The sequence below is a fragment of the Mixophyes fleayi genome, chromosome 10 (genome assembly GCF_038048845.1).
Source record: "Mixophyes fleayi isolate aMixFle1 chromosome 10, aMixFle1.hap1, whole genome shotgun sequence".
Classification (NCBI taxonomy): Eukaryota; Metazoa; Chordata; class Amphibia; order Anura; family Limnodynastidae; genus Mixophyes; species Mixophyes fleayi.
This window is the reverse complement of record NC_134411.1, coordinates 49,409,780-49,431,476: the sequence shown is the minus strand read 5'-3', so window position 1 is coordinate 49,431,476 and position 21,697 is coordinate 49,409,780. Positions and strand designations below refer to the sequence as shown.

General features: G+C 39.6%; 1 protein-coding gene across 2 annotated transcripts in view; it reads right to left on the bottom strand.

The window, feature by feature from the left end:
• The window catches only part of SPTBN2 (spectrin beta, non-erythrocytic 2), a 172,901-nt gene that overhangs the window by 10,990 nt on the left and 140,214 nt on the right, over window positions 1-21,697 (bottom strand). For both annotated transcript variants that reach the window (XM_075188728.1, XM_075188729.1), the window contains 13 exons: window positions 19,638-20,394; window positions 19,123-19,325; window positions 18,731-18,821; window positions 17,548-17,694; window positions 15,947-16,210; window positions 12,597-12,821; window positions 12,405-12,494; window positions 9,848-10,126; window positions 9,587-9,717; window positions 5,548-5,752; window positions 5,031-5,405; window positions 4,409-4,653; window positions 4,171-4,309 (listed from right to left, as the gene is read on the bottom strand). In XM_075188728.1, the coding sequence (XP_075044829.1) occupies window positions 4,171-4,309; window positions 4,409-4,653; window positions 5,031-5,405; window positions 5,548-5,752; window positions 9,587-9,717; window positions 9,848-10,126; window positions 12,405-12,494; window positions 12,597-12,821; window positions 15,947-16,210; window positions 17,548-17,694; window positions 18,731-18,821; window positions 19,123-19,325; window positions 19,638-20,394 (3,151 nt within the window). The remainder of the gene's footprint in view (window positions 1-4,170; window positions 4,310-4,408; window positions 4,654-5,030; window positions 5,406-5,547; window positions 5,753-9,586; window positions 9,718-9,847; window positions 10,127-12,404; window positions 12,495-12,596; window positions 12,822-15,946; window positions 16,211-17,547; window positions 17,695-18,730; window positions 18,822-19,122; window positions 19,326-19,637; window positions 20,395-21,697) is intronic.

Sequence of the window (21,697 nt, the reverse complement as noted above, 5' to 3'; positions counted from 1 at the left end):
AAATTAAAAAAAATAATCTTATGATTTCAGTGATTCTGGATTAAGTATAAAACTGGTGACTATGAAAGATCATCTTTGTTAATCTCAGTAATACCCCAAAATTAGCTCCCCCCCCCCTTTATTATGTCCTCAGATTTCCTCAAAGGTGTAAATAGTTTTGTTATCCATAAATATAGATTCTGAAATATTTTTGAGTATTTTAAATTCATTGGTTAACACTGTGTGATTATGTACGCAGCTGAAGCAATCAATATTAAATAATCGTATTATGCTTTCAAATGAATTAAACAATAAGAAACTTCCACATCTCTATTGGAACATTGCAGTGTATCTTGGTCAACAGATGGTATTCAGTTCAGTATACGTTTTAGGAATACACTCTATCCCTCTTTTTATTTAGACTCCAGTGTAATGCAAACTTTATACAGCTCCCATTCACTTTTCTTTCAACTCATTCTATTTCTTCCTTCTCTGTCAGGAATAATAAAGGAAATACACAACAGGAGGATGTGGGGACTTCTACTAGCTATAAGAACAGTTAAATAAAATCTCCAAAAAGAACTACACTTCTCTTGGGGGATACCATTATAAGAGCCAAACGTCTGGGAAAAGCTACAGAACTAGAGACACCAGTAAGGTCTGCTCCCCCAACCAAGAGGTATTGTTTCTGAAGGCTAATAGTACAGAAAACATATCCACAGCAACAGAAGACAATGCAGATCAAAACAAAATAAAAACAGAGAGAAAGATAAACATAGAAGATAGAAACAGAAGATGCACACACAAAAATCTTACAACTATGTGTGCTAATGCTAGAAGCTTAGGAAATAAAATTCCAGAACCAATTGTTTTAAGGACAGAGATGATCTGAATATTGTGGCTATTACAGAGTCAAGGTGCAATGAAAATCATGACTGGGACATAGCTATACCGGGATATACTTTATTTAGGAAGGACAGAAACGGGGGACAATGATTTTCTTCGTACTGGGGTGATCTATAGACCACCAGGTCAGGAAGAAGAACTAGACAGGAACTACTGCAGGACATCAATAAAATGGCTTTAAAAAAGGAGAGGTAATAATCATGGGGGACTTTAATCTACCTGATGTGAACTGGAAGGAGTCTTCTGAATTCCTTGCAAGGAGCGTCCCTCAAGCAAATGGAGAGAGAGGCCACTCGCAAAGACACAATATTAGACTGAATTCTTACAAACAGTGACAGAATATCTGATGTAAATGTGGGTGAGAACCTAGGATCCAGTGACCATCAAGCAGTAGGTCTTTAAACTAAGCCAGAGACTGACTCATACCACACAAAAACAAAAGGTGTTATATTTTAGGAAGGCTGACTTGTCAGAGATGGGAAAATGTACAAGTGACTCTTTGGAAGTGGAAGAATTTGAAAAGGTTGCACGGGAGGTGGGAAAAATTAAAAAGTGCAATACTTAAAGCAACAAACCTTTGTATCAAAAGGGTTAAGAAAAGTACAAGGAAAGGAAGCCAGTGTGGTTTGCAAAAGAAGTACAAAGTATTGTGAAAGAAAAAAAAAAAAGATGGCCTTTAGGAAATATAAGCAGACTCAGAATAACGAAGACAAAGAGGTGTATCTTGCTAGATAGAAGGAGGCTAAGAAAGTAATCAGATGTGCAAAGCCACAAGCTGCAGAGAATATGGCCCAGTCAGTAGGTAAAGGGGGCAAAACTTTTTTTTTCGTATAGAAGTGAAAGAAGAAAAACAAAAGGAGGAGTAAGACGACTAAAGACAGAGTGAGAGTCTTGTTGAGAGAGACAAGATAATAGCAGATCATTCTAATAATTATTTTTGCTCACTGTTCACTACAGAAAGAGCAGGGAAGGGATCACAGTAAAGTTGCAAGTATACTCCTAAAAGTGAGGTAGATACAAGTACATTTACAGAGGAGAAGGTCCTAACAGAGCTCTCAAAACTGAAAGTGGATAAATCAATGGGGCCAGATGGGGTACATGCAAGGATACTAAAAGAGCTTAAAAGGGGTGTTGGTAACACCATTAACAGACTTATTCAACCAGTCACTAGCTACAGGAGTAATTCCAGAGTACTGGAAAAGAGCAAATGTAGTCCCACTACACAAAAGTGGAAGCAAGGAAGAGGAGAGCAAATACAGACCAATGAGCCAGATCAGTAGTAGGAAAATTGATGGCAACACTCTTAAAATAAAGAGTTGTAGAATATCTCAAATCAATTAACTTACAGGATCACAAACAGCATGGATTTACTGGGGGGAGATCATGTCAAACCAATCTTATTACTTTTTTGACTGGGTAACTAAAGTAATAGATCAAGGAGGGGCTGTAGATATAGCTTTAGATTTTAGTAAGGCTTTTGACACTGTCCCACATTGCAGACTGTTAAATAAACTTGAAAGCTTGGGATTGGATTCAAAGATGGTGGAATGGATAAAATCTTGGTTGCAGGATAGAAAACAGAGTTGTAGCAAATGGAGTACATTCAAAATTTATTGGAGACATTGCAAATGGTATTGAAAAGGAAAGTATGCCTTTTTGCAGATGACACAAAGATATGCAACAGGGTAGACACACCAGGAGGGGTAAAACGAATGATTGATGACCTAGGTAGACTAGATGAATGGTCAAGAGAGTGGCAACTACAGTTTAAAGCCCAAAAATGCAAAATCTTGCACTTGGGTCTCAAAAACCCAAAGGCTAAATATAGTATTAATGGCACTATAATGGAAACTACTGAGGAGGAAAGGGATCTGGGAGTCACTATTTCAGGTGACTTAAAGGCAAGTAAGCAATGCAACAAAGCAATGAGGAAGGCAAGTCAGATGCTTGGTTGCATAGGGAGATTAATCTGTAGCAGAAAGAAGTAATACTGCCACTGTACAGGTCATTGGTACAGCCTCATCTAGAATACTGTGTTCAATTCTGAAGGCCATATCTCCAGAAGGATAAAAATACATTAGAAACTGTAAAAAGAAGGGCAACTAAAATGGCGCATGGCCTACAGCACAAAACTTACCCGGAAAGACTAAAAGAACTTAATATGTATAGTTTGGAGCAGAGAAGGGAAAGCGGGGACATGATAGAAACTTTCAAATATATCAAGGGTTTGAACAAGGTACAGGAGGGAAACATTCTTCAAAGGAAGAGAAGTACTAGAACACGAGGACATACACAAACTGGAGTGAAGTAGGTCTAGAGGAAATTTGAGGAAAAACTACTTCACAGAAAGGGTAGTGGATAAGTGGAATAGCCTCCCATCAGATGTGGTAGAGGCTAATACAGTAGAGCAGTTTAAACATGCGTGGGATAGACATAAGAATATCCTTATAAAGAATAAATGATCAAATAAGGTTTAAAGTTACCATAGGTTAATAAAACAATGGGCAGACTAGATGGACCAAACGGTTCTTATCTGCTGTCAAATTCTATGTTCTATCTATGCTTAAACTGTCCATTTTAATATGTCTCCAGTTCCCTCCCTCTTATCCTCTCATATTGTTATTCACTTTTCTTCTTATTTACTCCGCTATCCTCCAGTAAGTCAGACATTTTTTTTACTCACTCATTTCCTGCGTCACACCTCAAAGGACTTTCTACTACCATTTAATTTATCCTTTGTGGTCAGGTTCTAGTATTCTGCTTAGCAACACACTCCCATTGGCCACCTGTGGCTTAAAGTCACCCATTTTCATGCTCTTGTCATGGCTTCCAATTAGGAGGCCACTGTCTGGATGACTGACTCAATGGGCGGTTCCAGTGACCACTACACAGAAACATTTTCTTCTCAAAAGGTTTAGACAAAACAATAATAGACAGAAGAAGAACTTAAAAAATATATAATTAAAGTTTTGAACACATGTCTGCACTTTCCCCTTCTCGCATGACTGTGTCCTAGCACTAGAGCACTGGTAATATCCATTTTGTGCTGAATCAGACACAAATAGAGTTTGTAAAAACTTTTCTCAAAACATGCATTCAATAATAAGAGTATGCATACAACTATTTTTTGTAATTAACCTGGCTTTTATTAGAAGGCCTAAAATAGCAATTTAAACAAAGCAGATTATTTTTTTGTTTTAAATAAGACCAAAATATTTTTTGTCATCCACCTGATGGATTAACAGCGTAATATATCTTGGACCCATATATAGATTAGGCAACTACCTTGTCAGAGGCATAGTGATTCTTCTCTAGGAGAGAGTTTCCAAGGTCTATGCAGGTAGTAAAGCTGTCAGCTCGGGCATCTACTTCTGCCTTGATGCATTGGTGATTTTTAATGACCAAATCAGCTGAGGAAACATCCCTATTCAAGTGGAAAACGAACATTAGCGACCATAAGCTGTAAGGAATTCATAGTTCAAGCAAGCAGACGAGCCCTAAAGTAAGTAAACTGCAGTCTTACCGAGGTTTCTCTTGAGCAACAATCTGCAGGTTGACATCATCCATCCATAGCATAAGATCTCTAACCATCCTGAAAAAGCGGAATTTCTCCACTGTGTCCAGGAGATGCTGACGGCGGGTGCTACTCGCATCTTGCAGCTCCCCCCAGGCCTCTGTCACTGCCTGTTCATGCCTATGAATGTCAGCAGCTTTTTCTCCTGCATAAGCTTTCTGGAGACGAGCAGCATCCTCTTGAACCTGCTTCACCTGAAAAAGGTGCAGACACCAGTAATAAATTATTAGGACCAAAATCCATAATTTTTTTAATAAAATCTTTGTTTTCTCTTTTTACTGCTAATGTCTATAGTATTTTACTGTCTGAGCATTAGTTTTATTCTATAGGCTTTAAACCTTGAAATTATTGCTGCATTTTAAATCTCCCCACCACAAATATGATTTTTTAGAACATGCACTGTCTGCTAGAATCAAACTAGCTCCAGTGCCCTAAATATGGTCATAAGGAACTTGGGATGATGTTTTATTTCAGGAAGTTTGGTTACCGATGTATGTCATGGGTTATGTGTACAACTCTAGTTTTTCACTTATTAAAAAATAAGTTCTAGGACAAGCACTGCACGCCTTACTTGTGCACTGAGGGCTTGAATGTCATGTTCAAATGTAGTGTGCATGCGCTGCATAGCTTCTGCAGTGTTGAGGTCCCTTCCAGCCTCTTCTGGCAGTTGCTTTTGCTTATCCTGTATCTGGCCCAGAGTTTCTCTTGCATCTTGGTAAAAGCGATGGAGCTCATAGGAGGCTGCTAACATCTGACTCCGAGTATCAATCATTTCTAGAAGGTCAGCCCAGGCCTCATTAAGTCCATCCTTCCATTCAGCTACAGTGGCATTTTCTGAATGTCCAGAAGAAATAAGTTCATCAGCCATGAGGTTGACAGCATCCACACGTTCTTGGCCAATGTTACTGGTATCACGAGAAAATTCACGAAACTTATCTCTCAGCATCTGGATAAAAAAGCAGGAAAAAATAATATGTTATCAAATGTTAAAACACAGTAAAGAAACACAAAAACCCACAAATAAGCAAAAATTACATTAAGTGTATCCCTGACTGGTGAGGTCGCAGAATGCTGTAGGCTTTACATACCGTCACATGCTCATAGTCTTGTCCCAACTCGTGGGAAGCAGCCACCACTTCACGCTCAGAGATCCAGTGCTCCAAATCTTCCACGTCTCTCTTTAGCTGGCAGAGTCTTTGGTGTTCTTGCAGTTTCCCTTGTCTTTCTTCTGCCAAATCCTTTAGACTAGCATATAACTTGTCAACCTGCCCTTGACGCAAAGTAATGCGGTCACTGTAAAGGCAATAAAACAAAGAATCATTTCATTCCCTATTTTAAATACATAAGTATGTATTTAAAATAGATCATACCTTTATACTGCTCACTCCTACCTATACACATCATAGTGAACAGTGACTTCCCTTCCCTCTTCCCTTCACTATTTTCTATCACTTTAACCATTTACAAAATTGTTTATATATAGCTACAGTTTCACCTCCCGATGCCATAAACGCACATATCATATCACACACATATATACACATTTGCTAACTTATACTTCCTTATGTGTTTTTTTTTTATCATGTATGCCTGGCTCAACTGACCAATCTATATTCAGTTATGCTGTACTTACTATAGCAAAATTAATACCTGACTAAACAAAAGCCTCTTAGCAGTTTTTTATTAAAAAGTAAATCACTTCCAGCAGTAATTATGTTTGGTATTGTATTTACATTTGCTCTGCAGTTAAAGGCATGCTATTATTTTCAGTTATCAGAAAATTCAGACTGACAGATTGGCTGTACTGTCCTTCCATGTGTACATGTGTGTTCATAGTAACATTTTTTACATAAGGAAAGGAAGATTTTGTACTTATTCTATTTGAGGGACACAGGCAAATATTTGCGTTTAATGTCCAAGAAGGGAAGACCCAAAGCTACCCTAAATGGGAGGAGAGGACCTTGCTACTAAAGGTGGCAAGATCCAGTTTGTAAAATTTGGAAAAAAGTTATACGGAGAGCGCCCGTTGACACCCCACCGCCTTCAAAGGACCAACCACACTGATTGAGTGTTGACTGTCATCCCAGAGGAGACTGCTAACTCCTCCAAAAATACCCGATTGCCATTCTGATCTGGCAGGAGATAGGATGAAGAAACACCTGTTTCTTTCTTATGCCCCTGAGAGAAGATAAAGAGGGTGTTTGAGCAAGTTAATGATCCAGATAGGCAACTCCAGGATATGGTTAGTTAGCTGGAGATGGTGAACCCTCATTTCCCTTAATCACACCTTCACCAAGATATTGCCCAGATAGAGACTCACTGCCCCCTGATATGGTCACCACAGATGCCAAGATCTTGGAGATGACCCAAGGAGCTAACTTAAAGCCAAAATGAATTGCCTGAAAATGAACATAGGCTCCCAGGAATGCTAGATGGAGAAAGCAGTGGTGATCCTCCCATGTGCATTCTTAAAGCCCAGGGATGCTAGAAAATATCCCTCCCTCATGGCAATAATTACCAACTAAAGCAACTTCATCACTCTAGAACAGGCCTGTCCAACCTGCGGCCCTCCAGATGTTTGTGAAACTACAAGTCCCAGCATGCCCTTCCAGCTATCAACAGGTTGTCTACTGGCAAAGCATGCTGGGGTTTGTAGTTTCACAACACCTGGAGGGCCGCAGGTTGGACAGGCCTGCTCTAGAAGAAGGACTTTGTAGAGCGCTTTCAGATCCAAAACAGGTCAGAATTAACTCTCCTGCTTGGGCAACAGGAATAGATTGGAATTAAGATCCTGACACTACTTATGATCCAAGGGAGATAATGCAGTCATCAGCTCTAACAGCTTTTAGGGTCAAGCAAAAATCTTTTCTTTGCTCAAAGTCTCTGGGAACCAGAGAGATGAAAGATACAATTTGGTGCGAGCTCTGAAAAAAAATATCCACTATGACTTATTGATGACTGTAGGGGCCCAGATATAATATTGTTTACAGGGAAGGAACTCGGAGTTCGGGAGTTGCTACTCAATTGTATAAGGCCCCATCTTTGTCATCTTAACTCGTTTTGCTTTTCTTGTTTGCCCTCACGTTAGGATGTAAGCTCTTACGAGCAGGGCCCTCTTCCCTCCTGCCTATACCAATTATTCTGCTCCAACTTCACTGTACCAGCTATGTTTGGAGCTGTTGGAGTCTTGGTATTATTCGTTTAATGTTCTGTACTCTTTTACTCTGTATGGTCTAATGTTTGTATTGTATGTATTCTATTGTATTGTACGTATGGTGCTGTGTAAATCTTGGGCGTCCTACAAAAAAATAAATATTTTTAATTATTATTATTATTATTATTATTAATAAACCACTGGCTCATTTGAAACATTCTGTAGGAGCCTATCTGGCTAGGAATGGAGATGCTTGCACTTCAGGGATATGAGGAAGACCTGCAAGCTTTCAACTTTCCTCAAAAAGTCAATAACATACTCAGACACAGCCCAGGCAGTTTCTGGGACATAAATGTCCAAAGTACACAGATCCTCACCCAAGACCCCTGCCAGGATAGGTAGGAAAAGTGGTCTAGCGACTGTGCTAGGGACCAGATTCAGGTATCGCATGGAGGGCATCAATCATGGAAAGACATCAGCCGGGGGGCCCGAATATCCCCAATTTGAGGTAACTAAGTGCCAGTCCACACCTACTGTATCAAAGTGGTCTTTGACACAGACATAACTGTGGCCAAACCACTCCTCACCCTAGGCAGCTGAGGCCAGAGAGAGACACGGGGTGAAGGATTCCTGCTGTGCATTGGGCAGATAGAGGAGGTGAAATATACCACCTTGCTACGCTTCAGGGAACAGCAAAGGCTGTCACGTAAAAGGTGTAAAACTAATAAAAATAAAAACCCTATGTGGGACAATGGAACAAGAACTGGATAGCAGGGGCATTATAGGGAGGAGGTGGTGCGAGTTCTGGCTTTCATTGCCTGAAATATGGTAAATATTAAAGATACATTATCCAAAACCCTTTGTCCCAAATTAAAATGCATCAACACAAAAATTTCCTGCCAATGCGTCCTTCAAATGAGATCATTTAAAATTAGATCAACTCTGTACCTTTTTAACATAAGAAAAAAAAACACAAAAACATTTAATTTTTAAATTGTTTTCAATAAAGTCAGTGGTCATTTTGGCTACTAACATGAATATTGAGCATGAGAAAGGAGGAATAAAAGGACGCATTCACTAGGAAACAGTGTGTTGGTTCTAATATAGCTAACATGGGCACCACTGTCCATCTACAAAATGTGTGTGGATAGTTGTAATGTGAAAAAACTGGCGACTAATAACAGAAAGCTAGCTAATCCGCGCAATGGATCATTGTGGAGTTCATAGTGTGTCACAGAGCTTTATCAATCTGCACTAGATTCAGGCCACAACAGCCTGTTAAGACTGTGGTGCATGCTGAGAAGAAACCAGACAAGACTGATAACTAAGCAAAACAGGATCTTTTTTTTTTTTTTTTTTTTTTTTTTAAAAAAAACAAACAAAAAAACTACAAAAAGTTTGGAAAGATGTTTTTTTACTGGTGAGGTCAAGCAGCTCTTGTCCTCATGTACTTGACATGTTAGCATATATCTTTTCACAAGTATGTTTACTCAATACTAGAATATTCAGGCTGCTTTGCAATGGGGGCCTAAGTATTTCATAATGTAGTTACCAGATGTCTCAATATATTCAGGGCTGGACAAAGAGTACAGGTAGAAAGGATGAACAATGAAACAAAACAAAAAATGAGCATGAGCATTACATATCAATACACAAAATAGCTTGACATGAGTTCGGGTGGATTATGGTCTGAAATTGATCTGGAGGTGGGTGTCAGATATGAAGGTACAGTTATAAACCTGTCACATTTTCAGCATAAAGATAAAACATTTTGTAAAATGAACATATAAAACGTGTGTATAATATATCTATATACACACAGTAAATATTACTAGCAGCCATTTTATATAACGCAACTTGTAGACACATTGCTTTTGTTAGGAAAGGTATCACACTGCTGTCAGATGAACTATTTATTTGCTGCATCTTTTATATAAAATAAAACATGTGAATCTTTGCTGTATTCTACTCACCTCTCTGGGTGGTTTCTGGTGACCATGTCTCTGCTGGAGTTGGCCAGCTGGTGAATGGTTTCAGCATAATCATCAAGAGCTTGCTCCATCACCAAGTGTTTCTTCAGCATAGCCTGAGCCCCAATCTCATCCTGTGGGATAAAACAGAGTGAAGAATGTGACTTACGGAATATCACATTTATCCTCTAATGCAATTTGGACATTAGAAAACTAGTGTGGTTATGGCAGAAAGTGGGCTGCTGCTAGCAGTAACTAACAAACCTTGGCTTTTTCTTCAGACATCATGTGCAACTCCTGTTCTCCCATCCAGGCTTCAGCCTCTGCGGCATCAGCATAAAACTGCTGTGCAGCATGAGACTCCTCGAGACGGGCATGCCGCTTTCCTGCCTCCGTTGAAAGCTCCTCCCAGGTGCTCCGCAGCAACTCTAGTCTTTCCCCTATCTCCTGAGCATCCAATGAACTGTTTTTGACTGTTGACTTTCCTCTTTCTAAAATATCATCAATTCTGGGCTGGTGCCCTTGAATCTCCTTCTGCAGTGTCTGTGAAACAGAAACAAAATTTTCTTATAGTGTGACAGAAAAAGCTGGACACCAGAAATTCTTAAATTTACTCCAGTTTAATTAGATTTTTACCCTACAGGACATGTACATTAAAATAAAAAATACACAAAAGTATGTCCATCACCTACTCCTATTTATGAGGATGGGGATATCACGTGTTCATAATTCCTTGCAAGTAAATGTGAAATTGTGTCTGACAGGTAATTTTATTATATTTTTAACACACTTGTTTTTCTGGCTCTATACCTTTTTCTCAAAGCCATTGAAAGCCAGAACTCTTCGGTACATTTTCTAGCACATTTGTCCACTGCTTTCCTGTGGCCACTTTGTTTCTCTGTGCTGAGAATCTTTGCAAATTAAATGGTTAACAAACATGCTGGAGACAATGACTCTTTCCATGGAGACATTGGGCACTTCCTGCTCAAATAGCACACCAGTTCCATGTAGCCCAGCTAGGTGCAATTTTTTGTCAGCAATCTTTTACAAAATATAGGGACTACCAATAGGTGATATAAGGCAGTCAGTCACCTAGGGGGCTTTAAACGCTGAATGTGTGGAAGTGGCTCCCACCAGCCTCTGCTATACAAGGCCATTAGCACCAGATAGTCATGTTTTTAAACCATGCTTTTGTCTTTCGTATTGCTAAATAGGGTTTTGCTGTCTGCTTGATCATTTATTCTCTCACACAGGGAGTTCCATTGGGTGCTGGAGCAAATGGTAGTGAAAGCAACTATAGCACTAGTAACCAATGACTGGCATATGCGGCTTACTACTACCTAGCCCAAAAACGTTTGCACTGCGCTCTATAAACATAGGCCCTCATGTGTTTTCATAGAAGGCATGGTCCAGAATTATAGTCAAATGCAGCATATGTTTGTTCCTTGTAGAAGAGCTGGTGAAACTAATATGGCAATACCCTGAGGTCCATCACATCCTGCTATAATGCAACATGGCATAATTCTTAGTTTCACACTGCCTGCCTCCTATCCTGTAAAACGGTCTAACCCGGTAAAAGGCAAATCTTATGGTTGCCATTCGATTATGCTTTCCCTGTATTCAAAAGTCAACAAGAAATAATAATTATACAGATATAAATGATTTAAACACTAAATAAATTAGGCTGGGAGCTAAACATAAAAGGATATATCCACCAATGACCTATCAATCTTCAACAGTTTTAACAAAGGATCGCTATAAAAAAGACACACATGCACTGTTTCCCAATGTACCATTACTGCACTGTGCCAAACAGCCACATTACTTGTGTTTATCATAGAAAATATTTGACTGAAGGCTTTATGTGATGATTTATGACACCCTGTTGTTCAGCTACGCTGTAAGTACAGGCTGCAGGGCAGTCCTGGAGTCAAATATTATCTATAACCCATTGGACAGCTGCCTTGTACGGCCAGGTGTGTTTCCCATAGTGAGATGTTAATTTTTAAACATATGGCACTGCTATTTTATGGCTTTTGAAAGGTAAAACATGGTAAATGTCCCTATAGTCTTGTCTTAAAACTACATACTGTTGTTTTAAGACAAGCATCACTGATTAACTACCTTGTATATGACCACTTTACCCAAAATGCTCAGTTTTAATAATAAATTAAGATACAGCAATCATTTTCTGTACTGCATACCACCCAACATTTCAGTACCGGGCATTGGCACAGAGGGCGTGCCCACATCACGGTGGGTGGCTGGCCACTGTCAGGGCTGCCTAGCACTGAAAAGGGCAGCCCTTGTCAGTCATCCAACGAAGGAGTGCTTATCTCACTTCCCCTCCAAACACTGCAGCACACACCAGTAACAGGTGCACTGCACCCATCCAGTGGTGCTCTGCTTTTCAGAGCAGCTGTGAAATGAAGATACCTCTAAACGTTTGTGGGACCGCAGGACAAAGCCCTAAGATGGAGACTGTCCTGTCGAAATCGGGACAGTTGGGAGGTATGATACAGCCTTGTGTACTTTGATCAGAAATATATTAATAAATTATAAAGTAAATAACCATGCTCCAAGAAAGTAAATAAGTACAGTTAAATGTGTGGGCATACATAATTTTGCAAAGAGAACTTTATTTCTCTGCCTATTTGTATGTATTCGAAAGGATGCAAGCAGCCACACTGCTTGTTCTGCTTAGGTGGAATTAAATCTAAATCACAAGATAAGAGAACAGAACCACCTAGTGGAAATTGTTATAATGCTGGTGCAATATGAAGCAAGTGTCACAAGAACAGGTTTCCAGATTGCTGCTCACCTGGTTCTTCTTGATGAGCAGTTGTACAGTTGGGAGATCCTTTCCATGATCTGTAGAGAGGGTCATCGGCATCCTCTCCTTCACCCAAAGCTTAGAGAGAAAGACACAAATAAAGATTAACAAAGATCAAAATCCACACACAGTGGAAAGATTATAATTGACCATGTAGTTTTAAAAGGAAACATTTCTTACAATTTCATCTTCCAGATCTCTGTTAAATTGGTGTCCCTCCTTGGATGCCAGCAACAACTTCCTCCTCTCATTGAGTGGTGCATGTAGTGTTGAGAATTTAGATGCAACTGTCTTGTGCTTAGAGTCAACTTCTACTATGTTGGCATCTTCCTGACCAAGAGCTTGAGCTTGACTTTGGATAGCCTCCAACTCTTTCTCTCTGACTTCCATCTGGTTCTCCAGCATCTGGAAATATGTTAAGATAAATATGTGAAGTCTGCATACACACACACACACACACACACACACACACACACACACACACACACACACACAAACACACAAACAGAAATGTATCCCAAAAAAACCAAAACAAACCACAATGAAAGACAAAATAAAAAAAGACCAAAGCAACAACATTTTCCAAAATCTGTAAGAATCACTGACTTGCTAAAGAAACAATTCCCATACCTAGCTAGTGGTTGCTAGTTCTCAAACAGCACATTCTAAGGGGTATTTGCACATGTTTGGAACATTGTGACAAAGGTGCACCTTTGTCTAATCTATTTATCCATTTAAGTTTTTTTTCTGAGACAGTTAAGGGGCTTCTCATCCATCCGATGTAAAACCAGAAGGATGTTTTAAAGTAAGAACTAATCATGTGCCATCTTTCCAATGGGAAACTATTTAAGTTCACCATTCCCATATATGCAGTTTATTAATTGAATATAATAACTGATTTATGGTCATTAGTGCCCATTTATTAGCATTGCATTAAGGTCCAAAATATGTCACAGCAGCCAACCAGCAATTAGCTTGTATTAGTCTACTGTAAGTTAGACAATGTAAGCAAGTGTTTGGTTTATATAGTGTAGTACAATTTTGCATATAAATACTTTGTTATTAAATTATACCTATTGCGCTTGATTCATTAATGAAAGAAAAGCAAAAAAATTAGTAACTTTGCACCTTGGCAAAACCATGTTGCATTGGAGGTGGGGGGGGTAAACTTAAAATGTGGGGGCAGGTTTATAGTTGGGGTATGGCATGTCTTATATCAACTTTAAATTTCAGTGTACAAATAAACTATCAAGTATTTGTGTGCTACATGAAAAAACAGACAGTATTCATCTTATGTGCAAAACAATAAACCAATTTGCACCCCATGCATTGTAACATGGTTTGTCCAGGAGAAAACTTACTTATTTTTGCCTTACTTTCCTTAATAAATCAGGCCCATTGTGTCTAAAGTTTACATTATAGTTTTGAAGAAAACTCATCTGCTTTATCTTAAAATATACTAATTATGCTGTATCTGGCCAAATTGCGACTAATTGAGAATGGCCACCCTCTTATTTTTGATGACCCAATTGCGGCTAAGAGACATCTCCATCTGGTCACACCGCTTCTAGGGTTCCCAAGCGCAACCCGATCCTCCTCTCATACACCTCCATGACCGCAGGCTTTCTTATTTTTGCGTAATTAATCTAATGTTTTAGATCCATTATTGGATACTGTTGACTACTTAACAATTTACGAGAAAATAAAGAGAATTCTCTCTCTCTGTATTTTTGTTATACCATTTGATGTTTTTAGTTGTGTTTCCTGATCTCTGGTTTTCTCACCAAAGATCATTCATATTTAGATTTGGTTAGGATAATATTAGAAAATGTTTTGAGGTTTACTACTCATGCTTATTCCTTATTTCAGTACATTGTTACACTGATATTGAATGCTTGTTCTAAAATTTGTGATGTTCAAGGGTGCGGGGCTTGCCTTTCCCACATGGGGTGCTTTAGAATGGCAGAGAGAAGATGCTATTGCGGTCCTTTCTCAAGTTTCATTGATTTTGTTCTTTTCCCCCTGGAGGGAGTAGGTTAGCCATGCCGTCCTCAACTTTTCCTTCTCTTGGCCCCATTCCTCCCCCCACAATCAATTTACTCTCCTGGAATGTAGGGGGTTTAAACAGCCCTATTAAACGGAAGAAAGTCATTGCTCAGCTCAAAAGATCTCATGCAGATGTAGCGTTTCTCCAGGAGACTCATTGGAACGATTCGGAAGGCTCAAATTGAGAGCTAATTGGATAGGAGACTGCCTATCAGTCTCCCACAAAATCTAGAGGAGTTGCGATTATATTCGACAAACATCTCCAATACACGGTTCTTAACAGTACAGCAGACCCAAATGGCTGTTGTCGTCTCATTCATGTACAAATTCATGACACCAAATTCACTTTCCTTAACATCTACACCCCAAATTAGGCTCAACGAGAATTTTTTCACTTTATTGTCAATCTGGTTTTACAAAATGATACCACTAACTTGGTTATGGCGGGTGATTTTAATTTTGTGCTAAATTCGCAACTTGATAGATCTCATTCTCCCTCGGCTGCCTGTCCCTAATCACCTTTCTGAATTAGCAGTTAGGTTGCGGAGTAGTTTACCCCTGGCACCTGCTTAACCAATCAGATAGAACTTCTTATTTTTATTCCAATGTTCACTGTACCTTCTCTAGAATAGATTATATTTTTATAATTGACTCACTGATGATGTCACTAACTTGTCATACAGACATAGCTGATATTGTTATTTAAGATCATGCTGTGATTTCTCTTACCTTGCAATTACTCCGCTTAAATCAACGATTTTGTCACTGGCGATTCCCATCATACTTGCATAATTCTGAGCATTTCCAACAATATTTACAATACAGATAGGCCGAATACATAGATGATAACATTGACCACTGGGACAATACTGTACTTTTTTGGGAAACCTCAAAAGCAGTCATGAGAGGCCATATCATTGCATATGTTTCCAATCATAATTAGAAAATGAGAGACGTATGAGGCTCTTCGCAAAACCTCGACAGACACATATCACCAATATGTTCTAACACAATCGGACTCCGACCTTACTACTCATGAAGAAGCACGTAGGACGCAAGAAAGTATTCTCACTTCCCAAGCCAAACAGATTGACTTTACAAAAAACAAATTTTATAGATGGGGCAACAAAACGGGTAGGCTTTTGGATTAAAACCTCATTGCAAAAAAATTCTAGAGTAAAAGGTTTTTTCGAGACATGGGAAAGTGTAATTGATGTTCTCCCACGTGATCTTCGTACACATATTTAGAAAAACTCATAAAACAGCCTGGATTGAATTACGTATGTGTGCAAATGACCCTCCAATTTCACTGACTCCATCTTAGCTGCAATGCAATGATGTTTTGGAAAGAGACTGCTCCGCACCCTTGTTATGTTTCACTTGGTCTTTTTTTCTTTTGTTTTACCTGACTATACAGCCTTTAAGTTAAAAATTAAAACTTTAGCATGTTCTGAAAACACACAGAAGTGTAATTTTCTCAGTACCTGTTGCTTATTTAGTAGGATGTTCACGCTGGTAAGGTCTTTCCCATAATCATCAGACTGAAGTTGCCCCTCAAGATTTTGCAACCAACTTTCCAAAGCAGAGCAACTTTGTGTGAACAGTTCTGTCCTGTTGGCATCAAAAAGGCACTGTGCTTTACTTTTGGTGGTGGACTCCAGGTCATCCCAGAGGCTGTGGAGTGAATCCAATTTCTCTCTCACCACTGGTTCCAGTTCTGGCTTTTCTGCCATGAGCTGTCTCCCTTCCTAAGGAATAATAAAATATTTAAAGATCAGATCACAAAGATATTTATTTTTACTGAGCTGGTTTCTCAGCCACTTGCTTGTTCAGCCTCTACTGTATGTCATTAATAGATGGAGATAGAGTTTAGCCAAACTTGGCATTAAAAAGCAGGAAGAATGGCTCAACGTATAGACATCTATAGGTCCATGGATGACATTATTCTATCGGCTAGCAAAAAAAAAATTCAAACTTTATGGCCACTTGGTTTAATTGGTTGGCGTTCCAAGGATTAAACCGAATATAAGGCATCTTTCTCCATATCAGCTTCTCCTGGTGAAGCAAACACCTGACTTTTTACATTGAAATCTGGGCCTCCCCAGGGGTCAGTACCACCAATGTGGTGGTACAGACAATCCCAATACTGCAACATCCGGCAAGAGTTACAGAGACATCTTTACACTGAATATTTATGTCACTTCCAAACTATTAATTACGAATGTTTAAAAAACGTACTTGAGTAAACTCGATTAAACAAACAGGCCGGCAGCACATGACGACGCACATGTGTACGCCGACAGTAATATTACTACACTTAAGGGGGAAGTTATGCAATTGCATAAGGCTGCATATTGTAAGCCTTACTAACAAACATTGAATAGTTGGCGCCTCTTAACTTCCCCCTCAAGTGTACTAATATTACTGTCGGCGTACACAGGCACGTCTATGTGCTGCCGGCCTGTTTAAAAAAACTTGCTTGCAGTAAACTTGATTGATTAAACATGCGGAATTAATAGTTTGGAGGTGACAAACACTCAGAGTAAAGAGGTCACTGTAACTCTTGTCGGCAGTTACAGCATCGGAAATTAGTACCCAACCCCACTAATCAGCTCATCCACCCCTCGACATCCACACTTCACCCTACGACTTCTTTGACGCTGTTCTGTCATGCTATGATATATAGACCTGCTACAACCTCTTCCCCCCTCTCTACCACCTCTGTGTTCTTCTCTCTCTCTCGTTTTCCCCCCTTTTTGTTGAATGTTTATTTGTGTTTGACAAATTGAAAAAGTGAATGTTTTGGTGCAGTGCCCATATTACTACAAATTTGACAGTAATGTAACCAATTTTTATTTTTTGCTTCTTGTGAATATTATTCCACTTTTGTAGCTTTGCGAGTATTGTTTGTACACTGTTACTGGACATTTTTCTCTCAAAATAAAGGCTTTGTAAAAAACAAAAACAAACAAACAAAAAAAGACAGGAATGTCAAAAAGAATGTCACAAGTAATTTTAAAATGAGAAACTGTAGCACAATACTGAAAAATATGCCTGTCTCATTTCTCTCATCTCTGCACTTTACCGTGTCTATTTTGTCCAGCCAATCCTTATTTGATGCCAGCTCAGCCATAAAAGCTTGGTGCTTTTGCCACTTGCTGTGCAGGTTACGGGCTTCATCGTAAGAGACATCTTGAGCAGTCAACATCTTCTCATTGATCCACAGAGTTAGCTGTAACAAAAATAGAACATTTGTACTCTACATCATAACTATACACAGTACTTTTTTTTTGATGGTACTCAATACTGGCACCTTTCTAAAAAAACAAAAAAAACAAAAACAAAGTTTTTTAATTTAATTCAAGTACATGTAACGGAGCCAGAGTATCGGTACCTTTTTTTATAGAAATTTCATGGGGTTCCCTCTAGACGGCTATGATGAGATTATGTGCAGCCATAGAGCGGTAGCGCCCCAAGGGGGTGTGGTCAAACCTTGTTGGTGACATGGTCATGCTCTCTCTCTGTACGCAGTGAGATCAGTCAGTCACTCTTTATTATTTCTGCTACCCATACTATAATAATCATCAGGGAGGTATGGTGGGTGGCATGTTATAGACTGCCTCAGGCAGCAAATGGGCCAAGAACGATCCTGCACCTACACCCTGTAAACTATTAATAAGCATAATAATGCATACAAATTCATAATTCACTGGAATTTAACCCTTTCATTAACCTCAAGTGTGTTTTCCTTGTCCACATGGTTTATCTCCCCTTGTGTATCATCTGTGTCCCTTTCAGACCTTATGTCTATTGTCTGCAACAATAAGGTTTATTTTCTTCAACATTTAAGGTCTGTCTTCTCTCACCTCTGCACCTGTGACATGCGAGCTGCAAGATCAGCTGGGGTATAGAATCTGCACACAGGCTTCTCAAATCAGCAGCTTATTGCCTGCTCTAGGAACTCGCTAACAGACTTTCATGGTAGTGCTTATATTTGCCTCACACATTTGATTTCCCCACTAGTTTGACACAAACTGTAGGCAGGAAGCACCCATGTGTTCCAGCATGGAACTCATCTGTTCAGACTCACTAGGGCCACTCTCCTCTTTGATATAGTGGCGGTGAGCAGGGCATACTACCCACCACAGGCTGGCCCAGGCCCCAGAACTTTGTGCCCGTACCCCATCCCCAATACATCTGCTATATTTGGTTGGAGACAGAGAGAGAATATAGACAGACATACTGTGACAAGATGCATGCTTTCTCACCTCTTGACAATCCTGAAGGAAATGTTGGAGATCACGATTGTCCTTTAAACGATTTAAAACATTACTAGCTGCTGCTCTGTTTTTCTTGTACCTAGGAAATAAAGTTAGAAAAATAAATAAAATGCAACAAAAAATAAAAAAAAATTACACCCCCACAACCCACCATAAAAAAAGAAAACAAAAAATGATCCGGCTGTTGCAAGCAAGTAAGCAGGCATAGCCCAAGAATACATTTAAGCATTAAAACGTACTATGGCTATGAAGCTTAAAATCCTTAGACAAAAAAAAAAAATACTTCTTTGAAAGAATATAATTTATTTAGTATTAATCATAACAATAAAGATATGCAAAACTAAAACCAATTAAAGGTACTGGGGCAAGAGGCAAATAACCTTTCGTCAATGGATGTGACCTTCTCCTGAATCTTCTCAGAGTTGACGTTTTGCTCTTGGATGAGCCTCTTCCCTGATTCTACCAGACCACGGATCTTCTCATCATTAGCATCCATGGTTGTCATAAAATCCTCATGACGTTTTATTGCAGCTTCAGCTGCCTGAAGGGTGGTGGGCATTTCCGTATGTGATAGGACATACTCCTAAAAATAGGCAGAGTTAAAAGAAGGCATGGAAAAAGAAAAAGAACAGTTGTAGAAAAAAACCCAAAAATAAATCTATACGTGAACTACAGAACTACAATTTCAGAGAACTGGGTGAGAGATAATGGCTAAAAATATGCTGTGTAATGTGAAAATGTGGCTGTATACATCAACCAATGGAGGTGTTTTGTTGGTAACTATAACTTAATTTTGAGACAATGTGATTAATTGTGAGCCATTATAAATATGAAAACCATAACTAGTGAAATAATGTGCATAGCTAATAAAACTTAAGAGCATGTTTTGTCTCACCTGATTATTTAGGAAGCCCTCCACTTGCTTTGTATCTCTCAGGAACACTTGGAAGCTGTATCCCTGAGAGAGTAGTTCGTGTCTGTTTTCCCACATTTGTCCTAGCTCGTTCCAGCCTGTGTCCAGTGCCTTCAGTCTCTGCTGTAGAAACATGTATTGGGCATCTGTCTGACCAAGAGTTACTTCCTCGCCAACCTCTTTCACCCTCTGGTAGTCCGCTCCATAGCGCTCAATTTCATTTTTTATGCTTTTATGCTGTGCAAGCAAGCGCTCTGCCTCCACCAGGTCAGCAGGGACATCCTCAGATGCAACTGCCGTTTGTGCTCGTGATAGCCAGCTCTGAAAGTCATCTAGATCGCGCAAAAAGCCTTGCAGCTTGCTTGCTTCCCCTAATGTTTCTTCTCTTCTTTTCATCGTATTCTTCAATTCATCCCATGTCTCATCTATCTCAGATAAACGACCAGTAATAGCAGAGGCTTTGTGTGGGTGTCCTGAAGCAAGCTTATCTGCTTCTACACGGAGGTCATCAACTTTACTTTGTATGGCCTCCAAATCACGCTCCATGCCTGTAAGCTTTCGCTGAAGAGCAGTGACTCCTGCCAAGTCATTTCCCAGGCTCTGTGTGGACTCAATGACCTTGGTCTTTTCTCTCATCCAACACACTGTCTCATTACATTCCAGGTGATAATTCTGAATATCGAGAGCAGAATCCAGAGCATTCCTTTTCTGACCAACAAGCTGTCGAAATTGATTCCAACTGCAAACATGTGAAACGAGTTATAATTTACAGCACGGTTAATTTTGACACAAATATTTTATAATAATGTTCAGTAAAGAATTTAGGGGGAGAAAATGCTATTTCACATCTAAAATGTATGCACATTAACATGTAGTAATTTTAATTGGTATGGGGAACTTTACAAATGGATACTATCAAAATAAATGTGTTTGTTTTTTTTTTTTACTATGACTCCTAAATGGGATTTTTATACTTCTGTTAGATCCTTTTCTCTGAATCCATGGGGGACATGGCGGTAGAGTGTTGTGAAGTGGAGCTTGGGCACTTTCAAGTAACCGACAAAACATCAAGCTTCTCCCCCGCTATACTCCCATTGGTCATTCATAAAAAAACAACAACGAAAAAAACCCATAAATAAACTTAATTACAAACGGCCAATGGGGGTATAGCGCGGGAAGAGCATGACGTTTTGCGGGTTACTTTAAAGTGCCCAAGCTCCAATTCACCACACTCTCTACCCCAGTGTCCCCCATGGATCCAGAGAAAAGGATTTAGCCTTAAGTACAAAACTCCCATTTTCTCATCCATCCCAGGGGGACACTGGGGACATACCAAAGCTGTGCTTAAGGGAGGGTATGCGCTCATGCGGTGTGCAGCACCTTATGTCTAAAACTAGCATCTCTGGACGCAAAAGTGTTAAATCTGTAGAATCTCGTAATTGGGTGCACTGAAGACCAGGTTGGCCTCTGCACATCAGCCCAGCAGAACCACTGTGATGTGCCTCCCAGGAATCAACCACAGACATGGCAGAATGAGCCCTCACATTCTTGGGAACCAGCTAAGCCAGTGTTGGCTAACTTGTGACACTCCAGGTGTTGTGAAACTACAAGTCCCAGCATACCCTTCCAGCAATAAGCTGCTATATATTGGCAAAGCATGCTGGGTCTTGTAGTTTCACAACACCTGGAGAGTCACAGGTTAGCCAACACTGAGCTAACCTGTCCCTATGTAAGACTGGTGGATTACCGACGTGATCCACCTGGCAATAATCATCTGCCGCACCTCCTTATTCCTGTTGATATAAGTTTCGAGAATCCTGACCACATCCAAGGAATGGAGAGAGCCCTGCTGCAAGCCCGGAAAAACTATATCCTGGTTGAGGTAGAACCTGGAAACAACCTTAGGTTTTAAAGAAGGTTTAGTACGAAGGACAACCCTGCCCTTGTGGAAAATGAGAAAGGGAGATTTATAGGAAAGAGTTCCCAGCTCAGAAACTTGCCTAACTGTAGAGACGGTCATGAGAAAAACCATCTTCCATGTC